Source organism: Dothidotthia symphoricarpi (genome assembly GCF_010015815.1).
Source record: "Dothidotthia symphoricarpi CBS 119687 unplaced genomic scaffold P153scaffold_15, whole genome shotgun sequence".
Taxonomy (NCBI): Eukaryota; Fungi; Ascomycota; class Dothideomycetes; order Pleosporales; family Dothidotthiaceae; genus Dothidotthia; species Dothidotthia symphoricarpi.
Window position 1 is genome coordinate 830,688 of NW_022985022.1, and position 26,132 is coordinate 856,819.

Below are 26,132 nucleotides of genomic sequence, written 5' to 3' on the forward strand. Positions count from 1 at the left end.
TCCCCACGCCAAGCAATCATTAGACACGTGATGTGTTTTAGGCTTGGATCGCGTCATCCATGCTATCAACAATGAGATAGGGGCCGGAGAAATGTTAATTTCTTTCATCTTGCGCCTGAGCAGTTGTTGAACGTCATAGACCGATAGAGTTTGCAGTTTGTCTTAGGAAGTTCCAAGGTATTTGCATGTCCACTGCGCATTCCAGGCGCTGAAGCTAATCAACCAAGTGCTCAGTTATCTCTTTATCTCTAATAACCTCATAATGGCTCCGACCACATTGGAGAACGCCTTTTCGAAGGACTCTCCATCGACCGCCGTCATCGTCCCCGGCTCACCCGCCCTGACTGTCTCGTACCAGAAGCTCGCTGCCGACGTGAAGGCTTTCCAACAGCAGTTGGCGAAGGCTGGCGTGAGCGCGCAAGCAGCCGTGTCTATCGCGCTGCCCAACACGTATGAGTTCATCGTCTCCTTCATTGCTGCATCGTGGCAGAGAGCAATCGCGGCTCCCCTAAATCCAGCGTACAAGCAGTCGGAATTCGAGTTTTACATCGACGATCTCAGTTCTGCTATTGCGCTGGTTCCCAAGGGCGCATTTGCGCAGGATGCCGCAGCAGTGAGGGCGGCGAGGAAATATAATGCGGCTATTGCGGAGTGCTATTACAACGGCACGGAGGTTGTTTTGGACGTCAAAGAAGCTGGTAAATTAGGTGGCAAGAGCGTACCTGTGCAGACGGCGCAGCCAGATGATGTCGCCTTGGTACTACACACCAGCGGCACAACTGGACGGCCAAAGGCTGTTCCGCTTACGCACCGTAATCTTCTTCGAACCATGAAGAACGTGCAGGCGACCTATGAGCTGACGCCGAAAGACCGCACCATGCTGGTAATGCCCTTGTTCCACGTTCATGGTCTCCTCGCTGGTTTCCTTGCACCCTTGGCCTCTGGAGGCTCGGTTGTCGTACCACCAAAGTTCTCCGCATCTGAATTCTGGAAAGACTTCAATGCGCACAAGGCGAACTGGTATACCGCCGTTCCCACCATCCACCAGATCTTGCTCAAGAGCCCCCTTCCTAGCCCAGTGCCGGAAATCCGCTTCATCCGTTCATGTTCATCGCCTCTTTCGCCGAAGACGTTCCATGAGCTCGAGAAGGCTCTTGGTGCGCCTGTACTGGAGGCATACGCCATGACCGAGGCCTCGCATCAGATGACGAGTAACCCTTTGCCTCCGAACAAGCGCAAGCCCGGCAGCGTAGGACTTGGCCAGGGCGTAGAAGTCAAGATTCTCGACGATAATGGTGACGAGGTTCCTCAAGGCAAGGAAGCTGAAATCTGCATTCGTGGTGAGAATGTCACGAAAGGCTACCTCAACAATCCATCTGCGAATGCTTCTTCTTTTACCAAGGGTGGCTTCTTCCGCACAGGAGATCAAGGCAAGAAAGACGAAGAGGGTTACGTAATTATTACCGGTAGGATCAAGGAGTTGATCAATAAGGGTGGCGAGAAAATCAGCCCGATTGAGCTCGACAATGTCATTGCGCAACACCCTGCCGTGTCCGAAGCTGTCAGCTTCGCGATTGAAGATGAGATGTACGGCCAAGATGTTGGCCTCTCCATCGTGGTGAAGGGGGGTCAGAAGCTTAGCGCTCAAGAGCTGAAGACCTGGCTGGCGGACCGCGTCGCCAAGTTTAAGTTGCCGAAAAAGGTACAGTTTTATCCAGTAATACCGAAGCCTGTGGCACGAGCTGACATGCCACAGATCTTCTTCACCGATATCATGCCAAAGACGGCGACTGGCAAAATCCAAAGACGCCTTGTTGCCGAAGCCATGCTAAAGCAAGAGCAGCCAAAGGCTAAGCTATAAACTTCCTCCCTTGTCCATACAAGCCTGCGATGTACTGTACGTTCTTGCTATTTTTAGACGGTCGATAGAGTCCTTGGGTAGATCTGCTCTAGATGGTTTTCCTCCGTTGCACGAATAGATTAAATCGCGACATCGCGCAGCTTCTCCGCAATTTTCCACAAATGCTACCGATTTTTCTATGCAGCCTCATGCACGAATACTGCATCTTTCCCCAGTGAGTTGATATCTCACCAACCGTGCCGCCATGGGCTCCAACTCGGGTCGAATCCTGACACGTTGGGAAAATACGCTTCGTTTAGGCGCTATGCACGAAAAGCCATCTGCTCACAAGCTCAACCAGTCAGATTCCATGCTTGACCCATGGAACGAACGGTTTTGTTTGCCGAATAACACTCCTGCATGGTTGATTGCGGACGAATTGACAGCGCGTCTAACGAGCATAGCTGCGTAAGCATGTTCAAGCATTGTGGGGATTTTCCAGCCCCACATGTTGTTCGTCTAATCGCTGCCTCTATTTTGAGTCGTTGTACAAGATGTCTCGCATATTAGGAGTTTGGTCAAGCTTCGTCCTTCACCCAACCAGACATTGCACATTTGCTGGCCTCATCCCTCTCATTGCGCGTCTCTAATTCGAAGTTTCATTACTCCATCGCCATATGATCCGCAGGGTCTCCTCAAATTCGCTGATTTTCATTACCGTGGGTACAATTTCCCGGATATTCATCGATCAGCCGGTAAACTTGGCTCGAATAGGCAACTACCCGGATTAATCCCAGCCAGGCATAAGCATTGCGTTTCAGCCCGTTCAATCAAAATCAGATGACACCATGCATTGCGAGCCTCATTTCGAGATTTTACAAAACTCAGTCTCCCGAGGACATTTCGCCTACAGCCTCTCGACAGCTTGCTCACCGAGTAGCTTAGTACAACCCTACGCAATGTCGACTCCAGCCTCCATTGACAACACTACGCCAACTTCGACGAGACGTTCTACTGCATCGTCGCTATTTAATGAATTTAATGCTTCTTCACCGTCATCCACTTCGTCCTCCATGTCGTCGGCTCCAACTAGCAGACCAAAACGCTCGTCCATGAAACCCAATTTCAAGCCCATGGAATCTGTAGGAGCAAACCTGAACAGGAGATCAGTACCACCCACAGTACGCTTCCTGGACCCAGAACCAATATCCAGGCCAGAAGCCAGACAACAACTAGAAGGATTCAACCCCATGGTAAATCCACGGCTTACACCTCGACATCTCCACATTGCACGTAGCATGTCAAATCCAAGCATGGGCGGCGTAATACCACCAGCTCGTGTCGGCTCGGCCCAGCAGACGAGGCAGAAACTCGACAGACGCCTTTCCGCCCCTGTCCAACATCAACTGCTAGATCCTAGATGGTCTAGCATCCCGCCGCCAGCGCGCTCTATACCCCCAAGATTGTCTCCAGGCGCCCGCACAACATCCTGCGGGTCCACAATCTCAAACTCGTCAATCCAGTCCGCGCCTGGAGCACTATTTCCACCCGCTCATTCAACTGCATCCGGTCTCGAAGCCCAATACAACCCCCTGCGGAATCATATACCCTGCCTCTACCCAGGATGCACAACGCACTACTCTCACGCCCAAGCAGGTCCAACGTACTACCACCCCCAAGAACCCTATTTACTCTCTCGCCACCAAGTATACTGTCCGCGCCACGCCACCAAAGACCTGAAGGATGCGAACGCCATATGCAAAGAAGAGTGGGAGCGCATGCGACAAAGCGCCGGCCGCAAGACACTTGGCGCCATTTCCGTAGAATTCGACGACTTCCTCAAGCACTTCAGGGATGAGAGGCGAGGGGCGGGGCGCGCGCTGGACGACGGGATGAAGATGCGAGTACTCGGGCCTGCAAAGAGCGCATTGAGTCCAAAGGGCAAGGAGGCGGAGAAAGACCCGGGGGAGTGGAGTTGGGATTGGCGGTACACACCGCGGCCCTGCACGAAGAAAGATTGTACCGCGCCGTTCTACTCGCCATTCGCTAATTATATTCACGCGTTTTATGCGACGCGTCGTCACTCGTCGCTGCTGCCGCTTCAGTCGCTTTGCCCTTCGTGTTCGAGAGCGGAGGTTGAAGCGCTCGAGAAGGTTATTTCTGATAAGTGGGGGTCGAGGAGCGGTGGGTGGGACGAGGAAGAATGGCATAAGTGGTTTGGGAATACGGTTCGAGAGCGTGACACGAAAGGGGGTTTTTGGGAGAAAGCGCAGGAGAAGATCGTTAAGGAGAAAAGACAAGGGCAGAGTGTCAATCAGAAGACAAGGAAAGAGGGTGATAATGTAGTGATAGAAACGGGGAAGAAGGAGAAGAGGAAGAGTGTGTTTAGAAGGATGCTGGGGTCAGCTTTCGAACGGAGCGTGCGTAATGGATAGCGAGGGGTTGAGAAGACTTATTGGTAATGTTCACTCTCATCACAATGAGCATGAAGCTTGAACAGTATCGAGTTTGTGGCAGTGTGCAGTTTTACATTTGAATACCCGATTGTGTTTTGATATGTCCGGTCAGTCTGAGCTACCATCCATTGATAAACTTTAAAACTCCAGTCCCGTTCCAGAATCGACGTTCTATCCTAGACGAGTTGACAAACCCAAATGGAAAAGCGGAACGGTCAAGATCCCATCATACCAGACGACCATTTCGTCGCGTATCGCGGTGCAGACTAAGCCGTGATTTAGGTCTTCCTCTTCTTCGACGCATGTCCGTCAGTCTGACCCTTCGGCAAGAAAGACTCGGCGTAGGATTTGAAGAAGTCATGAGGCTCCTGTGGATGGTTGCCCGTGACGTTCACAAACGCATTCGTAGAGATGTAGTTCGTCTTGCCCTCACGCACCAAGCTGTAGTATTCAAGCAGGTACAGCAGCTCACTAGGATCGCTGTCGCTCTGCGCCTTGAACACCTTCTTAGCCTCGGACTCGGTGACGTCTTCGAACTGCATCTCAACGCCCAAGACCTCAGACGCAACTTCAGCTAGCTCGCTGCCCGTGCACAGCCGGGGACCAGTCAGGACCATAAGCTGGCCGCGGTCACGGTCGTTGAACCCATTTTCGCCTTGGCCGGTGAGCACGTGGGCGGCGAGTTGAGCGACATCTCCCAACGCAACAGGGGCCATGAGATGGTTGGTTCCGATTGGAATGGGAAGAATACCGTCCTTCTGTGCTTGAGGAGCAAAGGTGAGAAAGTTCTATTTTGCCGTCAGTCATGGTTTTGGGGTTATGAAGAAGTGAGGAACAAACCTCAGCATAGAAGCCGGCGCGGATGATGCACGGTGAGTGTCCAGTTGACGTACTTCCGTCGCCCTTGCTAGCCATGACCAAGCCTTCGAGATCGATGAACTGGCGAAGATGGGGCTGCTTGTCGCGCTCAGCAACATCACAACCGGCAGAGGAGATGAAGAGCACGTTGGGCACGTTCGCCTTCTTGGTCGCATTGATGAGTTCGACGGTGATGTCGTACTTCTCCTTGTGAGCAGGTGGGATCAAGCACACAGTGTCGCAACCGGATTCCGTGAGAGTCTTGACCATCTCGCGCTCACGACCAGGCTTGTGCGGAATGATTACTGCTCCTGTAGTTTGGCATGTCAGCTCAGCTTTTACCAGCGGATTAGTGTGACTTGCCCATCTGTTGCAACTCCTTGGCCTTCGCCGAGTGAGGATGAAGCGAAAGAACGCTGACAGAGTCGACCTTGCTCTTGAAGTCACTGTTTGTGAGAATCAGCTCAGCGATGAGAAAGCCTGTGTGGCCATCTGAGGCTGTGATGCAGATGTTGCGTGTCATTGTTGCTGATGTTTGCGCTGTATGGTGATGTGATCAGCAGAAAGATGTGCGTTGACAGGAAGAAGGAGACTGCGGAGAGTTATTTTGTACCTGCATTAGACTACTTCACTACCTAGTCATCACCGTGACGTTGCATGACCTTATGCCGGTCGATGATGCGCGCTCACGGTGAAAAGGGTTTGTTTGTTCCTCTTCTACCATGCAATGTGCTGGATTCAGCTAGTCAGGTCCAACGGGGTTGCGGGAAGTCGCATCCACGATGTGTGACGTATTGTTGACCGTGGAGGCTGATGTTTGTTTGCAAGGGCGGTGAAAACCAGATGGTGAAAACAAAAACAAACTTCTCAACATTTCTTTTTTCTGAGGTTACTGAAGTTATGACAGCAGTATATAGTATGTTGTTTGATTGTATAGCGGGGAAATCCCGAAGATTGTGTAGTTCGGCCAATGTTTTTTCCACCTTGATAGGTTGCTTGAGGTTCCAGAGTTTCTTTTCCAAGTCTGCGATGATCATCGCGAACATTTACTACTAAGTTTGCCAAAACTGTCACATACGACCATAGGACACTGAAAATAGAGCTTCCCGTTCGCTCAGCTGTACTCAAGCAGTGTACCGGTGGATTAGTAGCTGGGTTGGTGACAATTAGCGAATTCCCGCTGTTGTATGTTTTTGACCTTGTATTTTTGCCCCCCCCCACAGGACAGGGCTTGAGGTGTGAGGTAAGGAATGAGCTACTTTCTTTCGGTCTTTCATCTTCCAGCGGGGTCGCCCCTGCATGCTACGTCCGAAATCCATTTTTGACATAGCGCCACTAAAGTACAATACCCTCCGCGGCCACGCTGCATGACTTAACATTTCCGGACATTTTTACAGCGCCTAGGTGGCTATTCACACTCCAGAAAGGCAAGTCGAATCAGCTCTCAATTAGTCAACATATGGGGAAGGAGCATAATCTTAAATGGTTCGATAACTACACGCAAAGCTTGTGTACAACTAGTGTAGGACCAGTGCATATGCCTATGCAGCTGAACTTGTAGTTTTCGATCTTGTAGCCCAGTTGCGAAATTCTGCTACGACGGATGATTTTCGACTTATCAAAAGGTTACCTTCATTCGCTGCAAAAATATTTTTCCCCTCCAGCTCTTAAGATATGGGGATGTCGAAGTTAGATATGCTGCATGTGGTGTTGTTTATAGTGCCGAAGCAGGATGTGCCGGAGGCTTTACTGGGCTGCTGGCGATTGACGGGCACAATAAGGTGGGGATACTCATATGTGCCCTTCAGGTCTGCTGGGCATGCGCCAGTGGAAGTCGAGCTGTAGTAAGTGTAAAAGTATGACTGTAGATGATTCAGAAGTTGAAGATCTAGCGGCACGACCGATTCAAGATAGAAACACGCCATGGTTTCGAACACTTAATCAGGGACAATGGAACAAGCTTTCCTCAATACGAGCTCAGGACGGCATCCGCGCGTTCTCGATGTTATGACGCAAACCACGTGTGCAAGATACTGATACAATATCCGTGTGATTTCGACGTAAGTCACAGGTGGAAGAGCTAATTATGGCGGGCACTATTCGGTGTAGTCAAAATTCTATTCGGTGTAGCGATGCCTGTCACTGAGGCGTAGAGACGAGCTTTTCGTCTCAAAGTCTTCTAGAAATCTACCTACAATTAATAGGTTCTAAAGCATAACTAGATTAGGAAGGCTTAGCAGTGCTCTAGCACGTGTAAACCCTAGATTCTAATACTACATTAAGACGTTACGGTTAGTACAACACTATCTGCAGCGCTCTACCCTATATTACTACTTTAAAGCTTTACAAACACGTTGCATTTATGTACAATTCTAGATTAATTACCGCACATACTATAGAGGAAAAGCTCGTCTCTAAGCCTTAGTAACAGGCATCGCTACACTGAATAGAATTTTGACTACACCGAATAGTGCCCGCCCTAATTATTTGAATTGGAGGCGAAATGTTAGACGGGTTCAAAGGCTCCCATGATGGCGTACATTGAACATCGCCGTTTTGAAATATGTCATAGAGGCTTCTGTACTGAAAGCTGAGCTGAAAAATCTTCTCCCAAAACTAGCCCAACCACGAGTCTTGATTCTCTGCTCACTTCGACAACAACACCTCCACGTGATATGTTCCCCCGGCTTCGACATCTTCGATAACAAGTCCTTCCAGTTCCCTGCCATCGACAAAGATTTTCATACTCTCCACATCCGCGCGCTTTACGTCCAACTTGTACGTCGCACCCCTAAATAATCGTGTGGCCTTCATTCCATCCCACATACTCGGTAATTTTGGCTCAATCCTCAATCCTTCCTTGACCCCCCTCATTCCACACAAGCCCTCGATGAAACATCTGTACGCCCAACTCACTGTACCTGTATTGAAAAGCTGGGAGCTTCGTCCTGCTGTACGCTCAAGGTGCGGGATACCATGGCCGCCACGGTAGTAATTAGGAATGAATACAGGGAGCTGGCCGCGTTGGAGACGGTCTTCCTCATCTGGGCCTGGAATCATCTTTCGCAGGACTTCGAAGGCGCGGTCAGGCTCGTTTATCTCGTAAAGTGCCCATGAATAGAAAGAAGAGGCGTGATTGTACACAGATCCATTTTCGCCTTGACCTGGATACTTTTGTGTTACACGACCCACATCTTCTCTCATCGCCGTAAATGGGGGAGCAAACATGACCACTCCATATGGCGTCTTGAGATGCTTGTCAACTTGGGTAAGAAGCCTGGAAATCTTGTCCGGCGATGCTGCGCCGCCGAGAATGCTCCACGCTTGCGGGTTAAGCCATATACATCCTTCTTTGTCCTCTTTGATGCCAAAGGTCACCCCAGCATCAGTGATACCTCGTGAGTACCAGTTGCCGTCCCAAAGATGCTTGTTGGCTGAATCATTCACTATCTGAGCTTCTTTACGATATCTTGCTGCCATGTCAGGCTGATCAGCTTGTTCGCACACAGCAGCCCAGAGATTGACTGCATATGCAGTAGCGACAGTGAGCCAGCCCGATACACCGACGCCTTTGGGTCCAACCATGTTCATCGGATCACACCAGTCGCCCTGTGCAATATAAGATAAACCTCGATGGTCGCGGGCGTTGTCGGAGAGCAGCCAGTCCATCGCTCGTTGGAAGCGTTCGAAAACCGTGTAAACGTCACCATGTATACTTGTTACTTGCTCGCCTAGCAACGCATAATCGCCAGTCTCACTGAGGTAGATTTCCAGGGCGATGGGAAGCCAGACACAATGGTCTGTGTGAGGAACTTGGTTGATGTACTTCAGTTCTGCGCCTTCAATGAGTAAGATACCATCAGGCATGGCTCCAGTTTCTTCTTGTTGGCTGACAGCGGTGAGTATGGCTTTACGACATATTTCCGGCTTGATGAAGCTCATTCCCATGTTGTCTTGCAGGTAGTTACGCGTTTGAGGATCGGTCGTCAGACGATTTACGTCACCATGATAGTACATTTGTCGCGGTAGCCAGTGGTTGACGAAATTATCGAGGTCTTTGTCTGGCGTTTCGATACGCAAGCAACCGCTCCCTTGCTCGATGTAGCTCGCATAGTCCTTCGCAGCTTGTGCGAATGCTTCTTGGCTCAGATAAGTTTCGCGCATATTCAGAATCTCCGCATCGTCAAAAGCTGGTCCAAAGAGGAATCGGTACTCTTTGCTAGTATCGGCTGTCAGGTTGACGCGGTACTGCACTACGGCTGTGGGAGTCTCGTAGCGCGCATCACTATTGCTCAACTGCGGCTCCATCATGGCTGATGGAGCATGCAATCCGCCTTCGCCCTCAAACGTCTCTTGCCTTGCTTCCCATGCAACTGGAGGTGATTCGCAGAGAAAATATGTCTTGTCCTTCAAATACTTTGTCTTTGGGTAATCTTCTGCTTTCTGATACGGTGTCTTACTACTGCCAACGATACCTCCCACCTTGTCGCTCCATTCCGCCTCCTGGTTCATCCAAGACATGTAGCCTAAAGGGAAGTATGGGTATATGCTCAACTTGCGGGCACGACCTGACAAGTTGGTCACTTTGACAGTCCACAGCTCAGCGACATCGTCTGTCGGAAGTAGAAAACTCATCTCCACGCGAACTCCGAGCTTTTCCGCTGTCCATGAAACGTCGCTCTTGCCTACAGAAAACACAAACAGATCCAGGCTAGCTCGCACCGGTTCGTAAGGCGCCGAGAAGATATCACCTGTCTCTTCATCTTTGATGTATACAAAACGACCAGGATGATGTGTGTAATAGCTCTGCTCTGGCTGCATGAATGTTTTTGCCTCCAGATTCGGTGCATGCGCATATTTCGCCGGCTCCGGCTGCATGTATTGTGCGGTAGCGTAGCCGCGACAGGTCATTTGAATCATCATCCGCTGATTCCAGAGAAAGCCGCCTGCTTTAGGCATGGCAGTAGGGCTAGTGAGCTCGCATCGTTCACCATTTTGAGTCGTGCGTATCATGATCGATGCTGACGAGTACTAGTATCACCGAGAGGAAACTTAGGAAGCCCGTTAGTGACAAGTTGAAGCGATGGTATGGAGTCTCAGAGTACGCAACTCACTGTGAGATGTTGATGAACGCAGTGACTAAAGATATATGTGGTTTTTGCAGGCTAAGTACGCGATCTGGTTATGGCGTGCAGCTTATGGGAGTGACAAATGTAGCGACCTGGGAGATATGAACACTTAAAGCGTGTAACGTTTTTGTATCCAGCTCGTGAACCGAGAAAGCACGGTGCAAATACGCGAGTGGGGTGATACAAGGTTGAGTAATATAAACTAGGAACAGCATTGAGGCTGAACTGCACCAACACCCGCGCCTCGGGCTAAATCAATCGCGAGGTGGGGTTCGGTCTGTACTGGTTGTGAGCGGCTGTACGGTCCGCTATGTCCTCCAACCACAGCAAGAGCAAACTCATATGCGAAACATCAGCCTCATGTCTGACTGCGATCTCCTCTATTGGGAAGACGATCCGCCGAAGTAATAACAGAATAGGAAAAGTGCGCAATAACGAACAACATAGTGTGGGGAGAATCCTGCAGGGATGTGTATGAACTGAAACGGAACGTCAATCCCATTGAATGCCGTGCGCCCATCAATGCTCAACTGTTTCAAGAAACAGGAACAAAGAGGGTGCAGCAGCAGGGTAAAAACGCCAAAGAGGCTCACCATTTCCCGGTCACCAACGTGCTACAGCTGCGAGGCAGCTCATGCTCGTCGGGTCCGAGATCTGTCATTCTGGGGCATTGCCTTTGTCCAGCAGCCATTCATCAACAAGATGTAGAATAGACTCCCGGCTGCTGAACCCGCAGACGAGGTCCGTAGACCACGAATGCGTTACGCCCGTGATGGATATGAGATCCACAATAAAAGATAGAAAAGAAACAAACAATACTGCTTGACGTGCAGAATCAGCTCATCGACGGGTACAAGCAATTCATCACATCTGTAGGTAGTTAGGACATAGCATCGAGCCGCGAAGGTAATGAAGGACTGACTATGATATCTAGTTTTTATTTCTCTTCGCGTCGCGCCATCATAGCACACGATGTCGAAGATCAGAATCGGGGGTTTGTTGTCTGAAGCACGAAGACTCCGAAAGAGTCGATATGGATTGGAGTGAGACTGTGAACAGAGCTGAACTGAGCAGGTCAAGGAAAGAAGACCGGGTTAGCGCGTTGGAGCGCGTCACTAGCGCGTTGAGGAACCTGGCGCCAATTATGTCACCAGCCACCCACAATCCTCAATATTCATCGTCCTGAGAGGTGTTCATGCTTCATTTGCAGTCCGATATGCTATCTCGTGAATCTTCGCAAGTTCATATGAGGGTATCCTCGTTCCCGAATGTGATAAGCATAACGCGTTGAGGTGCCGACAAGTTATAACAGAAGAAGAGGTCTCGGAATTGCTGGAGGGTTGCGCGTAGTTCTCTACATGCTATTTAAGATGTGGTTTTTACGGTAGTAATGATTTTGATACATCAATGGATGGACATTCGAGGAGAAGCAGCGAACGCTACTACTTGAGCAAGAACTATCAGTATATTACTCGAGCCCTTATGCAGGCTTTAGGAATGAGTAACGCCAACACGCTCCATTGCGCTTCCCTGGACGAAGCTCCGTCGTATAGTAGATATACCGCCACGTCCTTTGCAAACGAGATAAGCCCAAATAGAGGCCTGAGCAAGTGTGCATCGACACTCAGTAAGAACCAAGGTAGTTGAGAGCTCAAGAGCTAGATTACGACTTGAAACTAACTATGAGGGGTGTGGCTAAGATCTACCTATGAGTATAACAGCAATTTATCGCTAGGTCCCGAGGGGTTGTTTTTACAAGAACTTCAATCTTTCCGTGAGCTCGTCAACGCGTTCCAGGGTTCTTGCTTGGGGGTTTCAGCAAGCCATGATTCTATCATAGCATTACGAAGCTCTCTCCTTTCCTGCCTCCTTTCCACGTTGCTGTGCGTATGTGAAGTGGGTGGGGATGTTTTGTGTGGTGGTGAATCGAGGTAGACGGTGATGAGCACTTTTGCATCTCGCGAATTGACTTGGTTCTGCTTGAATCAGCGAAACGAATAGAGTGAACAAATCAGGACAGCGATAGCTTACCTTGATAGCTGTCATCTGATTTGACGAGTTCAGGGATCTAAGCAGTCGAACCAATCCACATGAGAACCGAAGGAAATTTGTTTACCAAAGCAAAGTCAAGTGATAAAAGCCGCGCAAGCTATTGTAAACTCCCGAGGTGTAAGATATTTTGCTTATCTGGATGCGCAAGACTTCATTATATAGCCTGATCTACACTTGTCCAACCTCCCACAGATCTATACATCGGATCACTGCCTTGAACCAGATCTATCTCCCCGATTCTACAGTTGAGCTGCCGTGCCATTACACCGGCGGGCGTCATGCTTCAGGTGAAGAGTAATCTACCAGTAGAAACTTTATGTATCATCAGGGAGACGTCAATGTGGAGTCAAAGAGAGCCTTGTTTATGAGGTGCGGTAGAACAGACAGTTTTACGATCTGTTTCAGGTGACCTTTGGTGTGCATGTGTGTGGGTGGCAGAATGTCTAGTCGGGCTGTGAACCGGTCACCGGAACTCCTAGATGAGCCAATGGGATTGAATCGCATATGTTGGGAGACAGAAAACGGAGTTTGAGATTGAGACAAGACTCCAGCCACAGATCCTAGTCAGCCTTGTGAACATAGTCGACAAGTTTTGAGGCAGATTTGCCGACTTGGGCAAGACTTTAGCGTAGGATCACGCGCCAGATATCAAGATTTGAGGTGTTACAAACATTATCATTAGAAATTACTATCTAGGTACTCCGCACTTCATGAGTAGAAGGTATCAAACTCATGATGGAATGCTTCATTCATTAAATCGTAATCGAGCATGCAAACGTCCGTTGGTAACTCAGGATCTTCCTGGATCGTACTCTCGATCAAGTTCCAGTTACTCCGTGAAAACCGATCCTTCATTGCATCTTGAAGAGGCGGTGCACGAATACTGCCATAGTCCTTTGGTGGAACAGGCGGCGCACCAGGCGACTTGGGAAGCTCTTTCCTTTTCACTGCTTTCTTGTATGCTAGACACGCCAGCGCCGCTGCATCCTGATTGGGGGTATAGTATTCGAGGAGATCCTGAAGGTGAGGGGTTGGATTACTCTCAGGATACCCTTCGACACGCCCGGTTGAATGCTGATTCCACCCAAAAGTTGGATTAAAGTGTCGTTTTTTCTCGAGGATCTTGTTCCATTCGCGAAGGATGGGTGGCTGTTGAAGAAGCGAATAAATAACATAGCTGTGAAGCCATTTGGACATGTCCACGCCTTTTGTCTCGAAATGCTGCGCAACGTGCTCACACCGGTCCTTCCAGCTCGTGCTGAGATGAACGCAGAAGCCGCATCCCCAAGCCGTTCTTTTCCGGCGCAGCTTCTTAGACGATTGGACGTGGCCTTTTTCAAAGCACATTTGACACCGATGGCATTTGACATGATGGTGAACGAAATCTTTCTCCAGAAAATATATCGCGTTGCAGAGGTCACACTTGAACATTTCTGTGCGCTCTTGATACGTTTTCTCGTGCCGTTTCCAGTCAAATTTCTCCACAAAAGGTTCAGCACAGGCAGTACAGAAGTATTTAGGCGGTTTGCTGGAACGTCGTGATCGCTGGCTTTTCGAAACACACGTCGCGTATGGATCTTTTGATTTTTCTTTTGTGGCCCGGCGGTGAGTTGTCCGATTCTTTGATGGCGATAATGGTGACATGAGCCCTTCGACCGGATCTGATGTGTGCGAAGGAGGTGGTGACGAGACGAAGTCTGTAGGATATCCGGCCCCTAAAATATGATGGTCGCTGGGGTACTCTAGATGATTCGACCATGTAGAGGCAGAAGGAGCAGTCGAACCTTTATCTGCCCATTTAGAAAAGAGTGTTTCGCCCGACCATCGCCAAACTGAAGACACCGACGAAGGAGTAGATGCTGGCAGATGTGGTCGGTGCAGAAGTGGCTGAGGCTTTATGCTGGTCGACGGTTGATGACGTGGTAATTGGACAGGGTGTGCAGGGTACTCTGCGTCACCTGTCAGTACGCTTCGCTCACTGTGAGTCTTTTGCGTGGGTAAAATGTGTACCCAAAATCTTTTGTTGGTAAGTCCAGGGCAAACCTTGCGGACTACTCTGTGTTTGCTGTGCACTCAAATGCGTCGGAATATTCGTGTTGGACTCCGGACCTCCTCCCATCGTAACATCATGTAAGAATTGCGTTCCAGCGCTATAATGTTCATAACCGTTCATCATGCGATCAGACTTCCAAACGCAGGCCAAAAATTCACAACGAGACAAGAGGAATCGGCTGCACAAACATACCTCATCTATAAAGTCACCAAATAAGCACGAGCACTAGGGCTGATAGACAGCTGCACAAGATAGTGGTCAGCATGCATACTCACCTGAAACACGGTTATACCGACATGCACGTTTTGTTTCATGTCTTCAGGCATCGACCGACTGGAAATACGTTGGCTGATGGCACCACAACGCAGTCGTTCAGCTGTCCGCCGAAGCACACAGAAATAGGTGATTGGACATCGTTTGCTGCAGTGCGACATCAGGGGAAGGCTGAAACACATCCGCCAAGCTTCGTCTATTTTGCTCAGTTGGCCTAACAACGCTTACTCCGTTTGAGTATCACTCAGCAAACTCTCACACATGTTCATAACCATTTTCGAATTGGCATAGTCATGATAACTATCACTTTTCACTCTCCCGATCCACCAGAATCGCCGAGTCGCTAGTTCTGCGTCTTCCCGACTTGAGATTCTCTTCGACCCAGGCATCGATTTCCTTTAATGCCTTTTGAGGATTTCCACGGCAGCCATGGAGGAAATTTTGCACTTGCGCTGGCGTGAAGACGTTTGGCGGTACTTTTTCTGCAAACTCGGCGGCATCCTCTTCAATTTGAGACATTGTGAAGGCGGCGTCGTGCGCAAGTGCGGATTGTCCGATGAGACGGAGGAAGATGCTCTTCGCTGCGGCCTTGTTCATGTTGCCAAAGTAGATGTTCTTGTCGATGCGGCCGGGGCGCAGGAGAGCAGGGTCAAGGGCATCAGGGTGGTTGGAAGTCATTATGAGAAGGCGACCTTCTTGGGATGCATTGCCGTCGATGGCGTTAAGCAAACCGCTAAGTGTGACAACGGATCGGAGTGCCTGAGTAATGGACTGAAGAGGTGCATGTTCGCCACTGACGACTGCTTCGGTACCAGCCTGCTCACGGTTGATGCCTGCCGAGTCGACGTCTTCGATGACGACGATGCATTTCCTGGGAAGACTCAGGAAGAGCCGGTGGAGCCTGCCATCGTTCATATCGCCGGCTGCGAGGTTGATCTGCACATAAGTGTCAGGGATTGTTGGTTCTCAGGAATCTTCCAAAAGTAACTTACAAGGTAAATATCGCATCGGAGGTGCCCAGCTAATGCAGCACTAAAGGAACTTTTCCCAGTGCCTGGTGGGCCATGCAATAGATAGCCCCGGCGATAAGGTATACCGCAGTCTGCAAAGAATTGGCGGCTGGAGATAGTTAGCTTGTCCATGATGTAGCCAGGTGTGCGTTGAAGCATCTCACTGATGTGATGCTGATCACAACGCTCGCTAAAGATTTCCAGGTTGACTTACGATTGTTCACTATAGTAGTACTCCGCATCTCGAACGATATCGGTCTTGGTTTTCTCGTCCATATCAATCGTATCGAGCCTGCGTACGGCTTTGGAAATAGACGCCCACTCCACGCCATTATAAGTACCACGACCACTTTCAGCAAAGTACACTGTCGTCGTCCCTGTGAGATTCTTCAACTTATGCTCGCGGCACATGTTGGCGAAGTCCTGCAGAGGTTTCAGGTTCCAACCGAGGGTGGTTATTGTTAAAGCGTTCTGCAATTCACCCTGGTTATCAAGTACATTGCCGCCCGACCTTCGAGAGACTTCTCCTCCGGCTCGAGAAAATAAGAACGGACGGTACCCAACCCTATCAATTTCAGCAAGAGTGTGTTTAGATGATACTGAATGGTGTCCAGTGCTTAAAGTCAAGTGTGATGGCGTAGGCTTACCAGAATATGCGCTTTCCGATGGGCGGTCTTAGGCACTGCACTTCATCCTCCCGTGCCTTACTGTTTTGATGATGACGAGGTCCAAAAGGGTGGTTTTGATGGCCCTCGTTGGAATCATACAATGCTCCGCTTGTGATCATGGCGCTTCTCGTATAATGTTTAGCCAGAACTTCCGAGCTCATCCAGCCCATCACCTCCTTGGCGACAGGATCAACCTCAGGAATGGTCAGCTGAACTGTGAATGACCATATGAATAGGTCTTTTATGTGTCTAAATAAAGGCTGAGTTGCGTTGTAGATGGCTACCAACGCCAAGACCTTTTCCAGGTCGGTACTGGGTTGAAGCCGGTATAGTATACGTTGAAGCACTTCGATGATCGGAAATTGAGATGTTGCTGCTCGTTTGAGATGATGCGGGATGTATCCGGGGGTGTCAAGAGGCTCAGGCCAAACTTTGAGCTCTGTGGATATTGACCTCGGCGCCATCAGTTCGGTGGAAGATGACACCGACATGATTGCAAGGTGCGAGGCTAAGGATAGTGGTCTGAAGATGTTCAGGGAATCAGTTGTGATGTCTGTTGCCTGCTGATAGAAGGAAGTGCGCACGCGTGTGGATTCGAGATGTCTCGAGGCAGCCTCTGATGAAGGGACTCTATTCGTACTTGAACCACACCTCTGTGCCAGACGATATTGTGTTCTTTTGCGAATATCAATGAAAGAGACGTCGAGGGGATTAACTGCAAGGGCACTGCAAAAAGTCTTTCACGTCATCAGCCCCCTGTAACAACTCAAACGTTCAACAGCAGGAACGAATAAAGAGACGTGTCCGCAACGGTGAGAACACAAGAAGACCCCTCCTGACAACTCCGACCGTGATGCTGAAAGCGCGACGACGCGTTGCGGCTGAAGCTTCTGAAAGCGTGCCACACCTTCTGCAGCAAAAAGCGCTAACGGCAGCTAGCCGCTTGGAGGAAAGCTTATAGGCTGTTCCGCTACGTCATACGCAACATTCTTTTCTACGACATCGTGATCCGTTGCTCGGTATAAAGCTTACAATCAATCTCGGTTCTTCCCACGGTTCAATTGTAGAGAGATACTTGGCATACCAAAATTCCACCATCCTTCACATTTACAACACGACTCATACACACTCTCATACACCATGGCTGAAACTCACCACCTCCGCGCAGAGAAGCTCTTCTCGGTCAAGGACTATGTCTGCGTTGTTACAGGAGGAGGTTCTGGTATTGGTTTGATGTGCGCACAGGGATTGGCTGCCAATGGTAGGAAACCTATCCGACTTCGCACTGACCTCTTACCATTTACACAGAGCTAACCAATAACACACAGGTGCCAAAGTATACATCACAGGTCGACGCCAAGAAGTTCTCGAGCGGGCAGCAAAGTCCCACAGCCCCGATGATGATGGCCAGATCATTCCGTACATATCACCATTCTACTCACCCTCCAAACACTAACATCTGTCCAGTCTCGGCCCCTACGATGTGACCAAGAAGTCCGACCTAGAGGCCATGTCCAAGGAGCTCTCCTCGAAAGAAAAGCACATCAACCTTCTCGTCGCCGCAGCCGGCATCAGCAGCGAGAAGGCAGACCCCGACACCGAGTCCGCCACCGAGTTCAAGAAGCGAGCCTTTGAGAACGAGACATTCGAGGGCTGGAGCGAGACATACAACACCGACGTTACCGCTGTGTACTTCACAACTGTTGCATTGCTGCCGCTGCTCCAGGCAGGTACAGAGAGCCACGGCCACCTCTCCGCAAGCGTCATCGTCATCAGCTCCATGTCGGGCATCATGCGTCACGCACAGGGCCACTTCAGCTACAACTCTGCAAAGGGCGGAACAGTGCACTTGGCGAAACTCATGTCGTCCGAGTTCACGAAGATGAAGGTTCGCGTAAACAGCATTGCGCCTGGTATGTTCTCTTAACACTTTGTGGAAGGAGAAAAGAACTAACTCATCTGCTAGGGTACTTCCCCTCTGAGATGACCACATCAGAGAGCGACCACAAGCAGAAGTCTGAGCTGCCCGACGAGAAGATCCAGGAGAAGGGCCATGTCCCGATGGAGCGTGCGGGGAGCGACGAGGAGATGGCGCAAGCTGTCTTGTTCCTTGCCAAGAACAGATACGTCAACGGCGAGGTTGTTGCCGTCGATGGCGGTGTGCTGAACGTGGTTGCTGGACGATAAGTCAGAGATGTCGGTAAATCTTTACCTTGCACTCTGTACGATCACGTCTGAAATAGACACATGAGAAACGAATAAACGATCACAACAATAACGACAACAATAAACCGTCTTCCTTGAATACCATACACCAATCAAAAAGCTTACACAACCATGATATTCAAGACAGAAATACCTCCCCTTGCATACCCCTCTTACAGTCCCGAATCCCAGGCCAGCCAGGAGCTTGAGCTCGAGCTCCCTGCCCCAGTATCCCAACGCCAATAATATGCATATCCTCCCTCTAAAAAATGCTGCAAAATCGACTGATGCACCCAAACTCCAAAAACACCATGCTCTGAGAACAAATGAACCCCAAAGAGAAAGCCTCCCCAAATCAAAATAAACCCCATGAAAGACATAAGAAAATGCAAAGAAAAGCACCATAACATCACCTCGCATCACATGCCAGTCCATCCCCTCCTCCGCCTAATACACACAGCCACATATCCATCACCACTCGAAGCAGCAGCAGCAGCAGGAGTAACAGCAGCAGACTTCTAATCCGCGCTCGGCGTCGCCGGCCCCGCCGCCTTCCTCGCCGCCGTCGTCATCTCGCCACCACTCGTCTCCCTCCTGCGCCTTACGATCTGCAGTCTGGGCAACGGCGGCGGAGTAGCCACCACCGCGACAGGAGAGTCATTCTCTGTTGTGCCGACGCCGCTCTGTCTACGGCGACTCGTGGGGTCATGCAAGTTCAGACGGCTCTGGATGTGTCTCGGTTCGTGGCGGGGGTCCTGTCGTGCTTTGGGGAGGCGCGAGCGGTCGGTGGAGGATTTTGCGCTTGCGTTTGCGTTTGCGTTTGCTTCGAGGCGGGAGAGCGACGAGGCTGCGTCTCTGCTTGCGGGTCTGGAGCCCTGGGTGCGGGAGGATGTCGGTGTGCTGAGGGCGGCGAAGGAAGTCGAGCTTCGTGTTAGGGCGGGGGGTTTCGAGCGGCCGGATGAAGGCGGGGCGGCGGGGTCTTCAGCGAGATCCCACATACCGATTGAGGAGTGGCTGCGTGTGATGCGATCGCGGCCGCTGCCTACGTGGGTTGGTGTTGACATTGGAGGGATGAGGAATGTGTTTTTCAGGCTGGTGGGTGTTGGGGGCGTCATGCCTAGGAGTGTTGATCCGCTGCTGGAGCCTGAGCCGTCGCGGCGACCGGTTGATGATGTGGGGCGCCGTAGGTTCATGCCGATGTTCGAGGCGCGGGAGATGCTGCGTTTGCCGTTGGATCCTGCGCCGACACCGTTGACTTCGACTTCGTCGCACGCACGAACGAGCTCTTCGGCCATCTGGCGGACAAGGACGGCAGGGTCTTGTTCCATAAGCCATGTAACGCGTCCATAGCAGCCGAACGCGCGGATGAGCCAGCAGCCCTCTTCCTTGGCGTCGCATATCGTTCGCAAGATGCGCAGCAGGTTGAGACGTGTGACGGCGTCCTTGTGGCCTAGCTTTTGCTCCGTGCGAGCAAAGATCTCAGGAACGGCGAGAGATGCGGCGATAGGTGGAGACAAGCGGACGAGCTTCTGTAGCGGCTCGAGCATGTTCTCGAACGTTGAGTGTGAGAGATCCGCTGAAGTGTACACGGAGATGATAGCTGGTGTGAAATTGGACTGTGAAGATAGGAGATATTGCTCGACCCGGGCCGTTTCCTCTTGGAGCCTGAACTCGGTTAGCATCATCGATTTCCAGAGTGGAGCGTGAAGAGTACATACCATACAAAGATGGCATCCAAGGCTGTGACCGCCCAATTCCGATCGCCCAATAGAGACACGTAAAAAGCAAGACCCTTGGCATCCCAAAGCATCTTTCTCGACACCTTGCCAGAGTTCACCATCTCCAGTAGCACTGGCAAGGCAAACTCCTTGAGCGGTCCGCCTTCGCGCACCACCTCCTTGAGTAGCGGAATAACATCAGACAAGGCTGCTTCTTCTTGCCGTGACTTGTTGTGTCGACAAAGATTGTACATGGTGTTGAGAATTTGGTTGGAGATCTCGCGGTGGAAGGGTGGTAGTCGGGTTGGGTCGGAGGCAGAACGAATTTGATTGCGAGAGACTGCATCTTTCTGGCGAGTTGATTTGAGTAGTTCGATAAGAATGTCGATGGCATTCGAATTCTGCAGTGCTTCATGGGTTGAGGAGAGCGAGCTAAGGTTCTTGATGAACTTGAGCATGGTGATTTGATGTGGCGGCGCCATTTTTCGGAGATCTTTCAAGACACCTGTGAATGATTAGCCAGGTTCCATAGGATAGCGGCAAACACAAGGCCGTGGCGACACTGCTCCAGCCACTTGTTCGACAGCGATGAAGCCATATCTCGGAGGATTGACGGAAAAGGGACGAGATGACTTACGCTTCAGAATCATACGGTCCGCCACGAGATCCTTGACGTGGCTTTCCGCCTGCGAAAAGATCAAGAATATGTGTACAATGCGTTCGACAATGAGTCTTGCAACCTCTCCATCCTCTTCCACCATGCGATTCAATACCAGTGATAGTGGATACAAAACACTACTTCTACTGAAAATCCTGCAGAAGTCGTTCTTCGGTGTCGGCCCCTGCAACTGAAACACACCAAAGACACCGTTAACCCCAATGAGAACAAGGTCCCGCTCTGCGTCAATGTCTTCTTCCAAGAACTCAACTAGGACGTTGATGCCACCACAGCCAATGAACATTTGCAGCGTCAGTGTGCTCGTCTGATACATCTGTCTCACAAACGCCGCGGCTTCCTTTCGGATATCGGAGGGGTATCTTTTGTAAGCAAATTGACATATCGTTGGTATTCCGCCGAGGAAAGATAGTGATTCCTGCGCTTCGGCATCTTCGAGAATCATCAAGTTGATGATCTTCAGGAGCGGAAGAACGACATCGTTCGGTGGTATGGTCCCCAAAATCTCCAATATAGGCAACATGCCATGGCTCCTCACGATGATACTACGCTTGTCTGGTGATTCGTACAGAATCTGGATAAGCTGCTCAGCAATCTCTAAAAGCTCATCATCAGGCTGGTTAGTCTTCAAGCAACCGACAAGATGTTCCGTCGCCTTTGTCAGTCGGTCGTCCCGGTCTCGAGCAACATTATTCTCAAGATTCAGGTTGTCAAGCCCTTCGTCCAGGTTTGCGAAAGGGTCCAAATCTTCCTCATCGGTAGCGATGGTAAATGTTGTCGATATCTTGGAGGTGATCATAGCGACGCCGCTGTGCTCGCTGCCGGTCTCGCTTTCACTTCTACTACGGCTCGCACTGGAAGGTCCTCTGAAGTCGCCAAATACATCGGAAAAGTCATCGCCTTCGTCTTCTGCGTACTTCTGGATCTCGATCTGGGACTGGGTGCGCTGCAGTTTTCGGATAGATGTCGAACTCCCGGACCGATGTCGTACGGCTCCCCCGCTCTTTGTATCTCGTATAGACTTTGGCGCAGATTTCAGGTCGCTGGGATGGAACAATCGTGGCGAGAAGGATTCGGTTGGCGAGCTAGAAGTGGCTATGAGGACTGGCTGAGGGGGTAGCACAGCTGGCGATTGCGCATGCTGCATAGCTTTGAGCTTTTTCGCGAATGCGCCCTCATCTGCTGGTAATAGGTCTGAGTAGTCCTCACTTGGACTCTCGCTGAACATCTGACTTGGTCTTGCCGGGGCAGTCACCTTCGCTTTTGGCATAGGATTTGCTTTGTGAATCCCGCGTAGGAATGCTGTCTTTGGCTGGGCGTCGAATTTGTCGTCGAGATCCGAGTTGGCGTCAGATGTCGACCTGGAAGACGACGAGTACCCTCTCGCTTTACCATTTGAACCCTTGGAACTGTTCGACTGCTTTCGCGCAAAGGCCTGTGGAAAGTTCTGGAGGTGCCGTAGATTCAGCGGACTCTTCACCGTAGTCTCACCGTCGCCGAAATCTGGGCCTTCGAGAACGGCATCGAAACTGGCATATGCTTTGAGTCGATCTCCTGAAAATAAGCCAGCGAAGTTATCTTGAGGCTTCAGATGCGGCATCTGGAGTGCGCGGGATGAGATAGTGTCGTCGAAATCGTTGTCCCAGTTGTCGTCATGGTCGAGTTCTGGCGAACGGAAAGACTCGGCTGTGGGCCTGTGTTTTAGTACGTTGACGTTGACTGGCGTCTTGCGAGGACCTGCGACGGCGACGTTTGCCGGGGACGGGAACTGAGCCGCGGGTTTCTGGATGCCGGACGCAATGCGAGAGCTTCGGCGAAGGGAGCTGGGCGACCTGAGTGCTTCGTTCCACTCCTGCACGGACTTGACGGCTTCCTGGTACTCGGTGGGCTTGGTGGGCACTGCGGGAACGGTCCGTTTGGCGCTCACGATCCACGGGTGCTTGAGCAGGCGTTTGGCGGGGATGCGCAGGGTGGGGTTCTTCTGGAAGCATTCCATGAGAAACTCGCGGAGAAGCTGTGCGTGTTAGCAAAGCGTAGCGGGGGATGGCGGGGGAGCACTGACCGGAGAGGCGCTGCCGGGTATCGGGGGGTGCTCGTCGTTGACGATGCGGAACAGGGCCTGCATGGGCTGCAGCTTGTGGTACGGCGGCTTGCCCTCGATCAGCTCGATGACGGTGCAGCCGACGCTCCAGATGTCCGAGGACGTGGTGGCGCCGGACAGCTCGATGACCTCGGGGGCCATCCAATAGGGGGTGCCCACGACGCTCGACTGGTCGAGGCCCGACTGCTTCGTAGCGACACCGAAGTCGGCCAGCTTGACCAGGCCCTCCTTGGTGGTCAGGATGTTGGCGCCCTTGATGTCGCGGTGGATGACGCCCTGCTCGTGGAGGTAGAGCAGGCCGTGCAGGACCTGCGACATGTAGAGGGCGACGAGGTTCTCGGGGAACTTGCCGAAGTTCTTGCAGATGCTGTGCAGCGAGCCGTTCTCGCAGTACCTAGAAGCGTCAGTTGTGTCTGGGGAGAGTGGAGCGTTGGCCTACTCGAGGATGATGTACAGGCTCTCGGAGCTGCGCACGAAGCCGTTGTACTTGACGATGTTGGCGTGGTTGAGGTTCTTGAGCAGGTCGATCTCCATCTCCATGTTCTTCAGGTCGGCCACGCCCAGGTTCTCGAGGCGGACCTGCTTGATGGCCACCGTCTCGCCCGTGCCCCAGTTGAGCGCGCGGTACACGCTGCCAAAGGCGCCCTTGCCCAGGCAGTCGCCCAGCTGGAAGTCCTTGAGGCCCGCGACGTCCTGCGCCGCCCGCTGCGCCGCGCCCTCTCTGCTCGGCCGGGGCTCGCGGTCGCGCGACTGGGCGCTGAGGTTCGACGACGACGGCTTCTTCGCATGGCCGGGCGTGCTGGCGCTGACGTGCGGGTGGTGGTTCGAGGCGCGCGAGTGGACGGCCGCGTGCGCCGTCTTGGGCGGGTGCGACACCATGCTGCCGAGTGTGTGTGTCCTGCCCGCCGAGTGTGTCCTGCCGGCTGTGTCTGTCCTGCCCGCCGTGTCTATCCTGCCCGTCGTCTGCGTCCTGGCCGTGGTGGAGGGGTCGAGGGAACCAGTGTGCCCGGCGTCGTGTGCATGCGCATGTCCTGCCGCCGTCAATCGCTCGTCCCAAGAGGCGTCAGACGTCGAATGGCGGCTGCTCGTATAGTCGCGGCCGGCGGGGTTCGTCCTGCGTCCTGGCCGTTGAAAGGGCTGACTGCTAGTTGGGGATCCTGGCCGGGCCTCGAAATGGGCCTCCGCCGTGTCCAGCAGTCTCGTCGTCGCACCCCGTCTCTACCGCGAATCCGACCCGGTCAAGTGCTCAGCAGACGCTCGCCCGAGATCTCGTCATGCATCCAGGCATGCGGAAAGCTGTTGCGACTCGCGTTTTGGCGACGGTTTGGTGGGCGGCGGCCGTCGTCAACGACGTCGTATTCGCTGCTGCAGTAGCTTCCGCCCCATGCACAGAGCTCGTCAAGCGTGATTAGCCTGAGCCATGACAGCACATCACCCCGGCGCTTCCCTCGACCATCCACACATCATGACGCAGCCCTGCATCCCGCAACCACTGAGAGTCTGAATCACTCTCGGCTTGGACTACTCTGGAGTTTGAATACCATCAAGCAACCAAATCAACGTGCATCATCTACAACCTGCCCATCCACACAAACACCACATACACTATGCAGTGACGTATCACGGCGCAAAGCCAGCTATGAAGCCGTGCCAAATTCGTCGCTTGAACTACTGTGTACTCATTTCTTCTGGGACTTGGACTATCGTCAATCTTAACTTTGTTTTTGTTCAGCACTATCGAGATGCAGCCCCCGTCACATCCATCGTCTCATCTTTCATCTCTCAAGTTATAGGTACATTCACTGCATAATCTATTTCAAAGGATAGATTCATTCACTACATAGTCTATCCCAGAGTGGAGGTTCATCCACTGCATAATCTGTCCAAGTGATGTAATCGACAACCACCCACGCTGAATCATCCACACGTCCTACCCTCACCCTACAACAGTCCAGCAAGCCCACCCGCAAGCACAGCCATACCCGCAACCCCAACCTTCGCAGCAGCACCAGAAAACTGAGAAGGCGTCGGGCTCGCAGACGTAGGGCTCGCAAGCGTAGCACTCGCAGACCTAGTACTCGACCTGCTAGTCGTCGAGCTGGACGTGGCAGACTCAGACGCAGACGCAGACGCAGAAGAAACAGTACTCGAGACATAAATCAACCTGGAGGTACTAGCAGGCGTCTCCGCAGGAACACTACTAGACAAAAGAGCAGCCGACGGGATGACACTGGCAGTCTCGCGGATCAGCGATGCAGAGAGCGAGTACACAGCCGCACACGCAGACGTATCTATGCTGTTGAGGCAGCAATATGTGTCGGTACCATCCGTGGTGCAGTAGAATCCTGCGTCACACGAGTCTGGTTGTGTTGTTAGTAAGAGCTGGCATGGACGTTGACATGATGGGATACTCACTTCCTGACCCGTCAGAGCAGCAGTGCGAACCGTCCGTCGAATCGTGGCAGTAGAGCGTAGATATACTGCTCGACGGACACTCGACCTGGCCCGCTCCACACGCCTCCTCGCATGTGTCGCCAGAGCCGCAAAGGACGGTATCGGGGGTGTAGCCTTGACGCTTTGCAATAGCGTCGCCGCGCCGAAGCATGGCGCCGAACGCGTTGGCGTTTGTGAAGGCTTGAGAAGCGAGGGAGGTGGTAGAGAGGATGGCGATAGTGATGGTGATGAGTTGAGTGTACATGATGGCAGTATATTGAAATGCTGATTTGAACGACTGACTGTATAGAGAATACGATGGGTAAAACGAGATGTCTGAGAACTAAAACGAGACTGACAGCAAACCCCGCAAGGCTATATACGACTCCAGCTTGCCACCTAGACACCCACAAAGTCTGTCCTGTGGACGTTCTGACCCAGCCTCCACATACCTCATCCGTACGAGAAGCTGTACTCCCGCAAAAGGCATAGCCCAGCCTGCATCACATATCGATGTCAAACTCACCAATCCGCTCTTGCAGCCTTCACCGTAACTCCATATCGCAAGTAGTTCAGCCTGATCACTCGCTTACCCAGGTATAGACCAAGACCACGCATCTATCGTACCTCGCTTTCCACACCCCAGGGCGCAGTAATCAT

The 26,132-nt window shown here is 51.7% G+C and overlaps 10 protein-coding genes across 10 annotated transcripts; 3 read left to right on the plus strand and 7 right to left on the minus strand.

Annotated features, from left to right (window-relative positions):
- Positions 1–79: 79 nt before the first annotated feature.
- P153DRAFT_368672 (acetyl-CoA synthetase-like protein) lies at positions 80–2,032 on the plus strand. Its single transcript, XM_033668573.1, has 3 exons — positions 80–177; positions 228–1,702; positions 1,757–2,032. Exons 2-3 carry the CDS (start codon positions 263–265, stop codon positions 1,859–1,861), a joined length of 1,545 nt encoding a protein of 514 aa, XP_033521755.1. The 5' UTR covers positions 80–177; positions 228–262; the 3' UTR covers positions 1,862–2,032.
- Positions 2,033–2,686: 654 nt separating this feature from the next.
- P153DRAFT_368673 (uncharacterized protein) lies at positions 2,687–4,384 on the plus strand (the record flags this gene model as incomplete). Its single annotated transcript, XM_033668574.1, has 1 exon — positions 2,687–4,384. A coding segment is annotated over one exon (1,589 nt), but the record flags the coding sequence as incomplete, so codon positions are not given.
- Positions 4,385–4,449: 65 nt separating this feature from the next.
- P153DRAFT_406686 (NAD(P)-binding protein) lies at positions 4,450–5,677 on the minus strand (the record flags this gene model as incomplete). The annotated part of the gene is made up of 3 exons (XM_033672033.1): positions 4,450–5,084; positions 5,137–5,484; positions 5,570–5,677. The coding sequence occupies 3 exons, from the start codon at positions 5,675–5,677 to the stop codon at positions 4,575–4,577; spliced, it is 966 nt and encodes a 321-aa protein (XP_033521757.1). The 3' UTR covers positions 4,450–4,574.
- A 1,883-nt stretch (positions 5,678–7,560) lies between these two features.
- On the minus strand, positions 7,561–10,445 carry P153DRAFT_321101 (glycoside hydrolase family 94 protein). Its single transcript, XM_033665132.1, has 2 exons — positions 10,269–10,445; positions 7,561–10,205 (listed from the first exon to the last, which is right to left on the minus strand). Exon 2 carries the CDS (start codon positions 10,165–10,167, stop codon positions 7,801–7,803), a length of 2,367 nt encoding a protein of 788 aa, XP_033521758.1. The 5' UTR covers positions 10,168–10,205; positions 10,269–10,445; the 3' UTR covers positions 7,561–7,800.
- Positions 10,446–10,540: 95 nt separating this feature from the next.
- On the minus strand, positions 10,541–11,345 carry P153DRAFT_368675 (uncharacterized protein). The gene is made up of 2 exons (XM_033668575.1): positions 11,206–11,345; positions 10,541–11,153 (listed from the first exon to the last, which is right to left on the minus strand). Exon 2 carries the CDS (start codon positions 10,877–10,879, stop codon positions 10,664–10,666), a length of 216 nt encoding a protein of 71 aa, XP_033521759.1. The 5' UTR covers positions 10,880–11,153; positions 11,206–11,345; the 3' UTR covers positions 10,541–10,663.
- Positions 11,346–12,991: 1,646 nt separating this feature from the next.
- On the minus strand, positions 12,992–14,585 carry P153DRAFT_368677 (uncharacterized protein). Its single transcript, XM_033668576.1, has 2 exons — positions 14,346–14,585; positions 12,992–14,284 (listed from the first exon to the last, which is right to left on the minus strand). The coding sequence occupies exons 1-2, from the start codon at positions 14,509–14,511 to the stop codon at positions 13,044–13,046; spliced, it is 1,407 nt and encodes a 468-aa protein (XP_033521760.1). The 5' UTR covers positions 14,512–14,585; the 3' UTR covers positions 12,992–13,043.
- Positions 14,586–14,857: 272 nt separating this feature from the next.
- P153DRAFT_321107 (P-loop containing nucleoside triphosphate hydrolase protein) lies at positions 14,858–17,213 on the minus strand. Its single transcript, XM_033665133.1, has 4 exons — positions 16,319–17,213; positions 15,886–16,236; positions 15,654–15,780; positions 14,858–15,597 (listed from the first exon to the last, which is right to left on the minus strand). The coding sequence occupies exons 1-4, from the start codon at positions 16,828–16,830 to the stop codon at positions 14,965–14,967; spliced, it is 1,623 nt and encodes a 540-aa protein (XP_033521761.1). The 5' UTR covers positions 16,831–17,213; the 3' UTR covers positions 14,858–14,964.
- A 266-nt stretch (positions 17,214–17,479) lies between these two features.
- P153DRAFT_295874 (NAD(P)-binding protein) lies at positions 17,480–18,526 on the plus strand (the record flags this gene model as incomplete). Its single annotated transcript, XM_033664057.1, has 4 exons — positions 17,480–17,600; positions 17,668–17,758; positions 17,807–18,252; positions 18,306–18,526. The coding sequence occupies 4 exons, from the start codon at positions 17,480–17,482 to the stop codon at positions 18,524–18,526; spliced, it is 879 nt and encodes a 292-aa protein (XP_033521762.1).
- A 536-nt stretch (positions 18,527–19,062) lies between these two features.
- P153DRAFT_295725 (uncharacterized protein) lies at positions 19,063–23,918 on the minus strand (the record flags this gene model as incomplete). The annotated part of the gene is made up of 5 exons (XM_033664046.1): positions 19,063–20,209; positions 20,263–20,767; positions 20,900–22,952; positions 23,001–23,433; positions 23,479–23,918. The coding sequence occupies 5 exons, from the start codon at positions 23,916–23,918 to the stop codon at positions 19,063–19,065; spliced, it is 4,578 nt and encodes a 1,525-aa protein (XP_033521763.1).
- Positions 23,919–24,980: 1,062 nt separating this feature from the next.
- Positions 24,981–25,743, minus strand: P153DRAFT_424623 (uncharacterized protein; the record flags this gene model as incomplete). Its single annotated transcript, XM_033672495.1, has 2 exons — positions 25,455–25,743; positions 24,981–25,399 (listed from the first exon to the last, which is right to left on the minus strand). Exons 1-2 carry the CDS (start codon positions 25,735–25,737, stop codon positions 24,981–24,983), a joined length of 702 nt encoding a protein of 233 aa, XP_033521764.1. The 5' UTR covers positions 25,738–25,743.
- Positions 25,744–26,132: the final 389 nt, after the last annotated feature.

What these genes read in the sequence shown, in the direction of transcription:
- P153DRAFT_368672 (XM_033668573.1), top strand. Translation starts at nt 263, where the DNA reads ATGGCTCCGACCACATTGGAGAACGCCTTTTCGAAGGACTCTCCATCG. An exon ending in AGTTTAAGTTGCCGAAAAAG is followed by an intron (nt 1,703 to 1,756) that starts GTACAGTTTTAT and finishes GACATGCCACAG; the next exon opens with ATCTTCTTCACCGATATCAT.
- P153DRAFT_321101 (XM_033665132.1), bottom strand. Translation starts at nt 10,167, where the DNA reads ATGATACGCACGACTCAAAATGGTGAACGATGCGAGCTCACTAGCCCT.
- P153DRAFT_368675 (XM_033668575.1), bottom strand. Translation starts at nt 10,879, where the DNA reads ATGGTGAGCCTCTTTGGCGTTTTTACCCTGCTGCTGCACCCTCTTTGT.
- P153DRAFT_368677 (XM_033668576.1), bottom strand. Translation starts at nt 14,511, where the DNA reads ATGATGAACGGTTATGAACATTATAGCGCTGGAACGCAATTCTTACAT. An exon ending in TTACCAACAAAAGATTTTGG is followed by an intron (nt 14,285 to 14,345) that starts GTACACATTTTA and finishes CAGGTGACGCAG; the next exon opens with AGTACCCTGCACACCCTGTC.
- P153DRAFT_321107 (XM_033665133.1), bottom strand. Translation starts at nt 16,830, where the DNA reads ATGTCGGTGTCATCTTCCACCGAACTGATGGCGCCGAGGTCAATATCC. An exon ending in ATCGGAAAGCGCATATTCTG is followed by an intron (nt 16,237 to 16,318) that starts GTAAGCCTACGC and finishes TGAAATTGATAG; the next exon opens with GGTTGGGTACCGTCCGTTCT. An exon ending in TCCGATGCGATATTTACCTT is followed by an intron (nt 15,598 to 15,653) that starts GTAAGTTACTTT and finishes ACTTATGTGCAG; the next exon opens with ATCAACCTCGCAGCCGGCGA.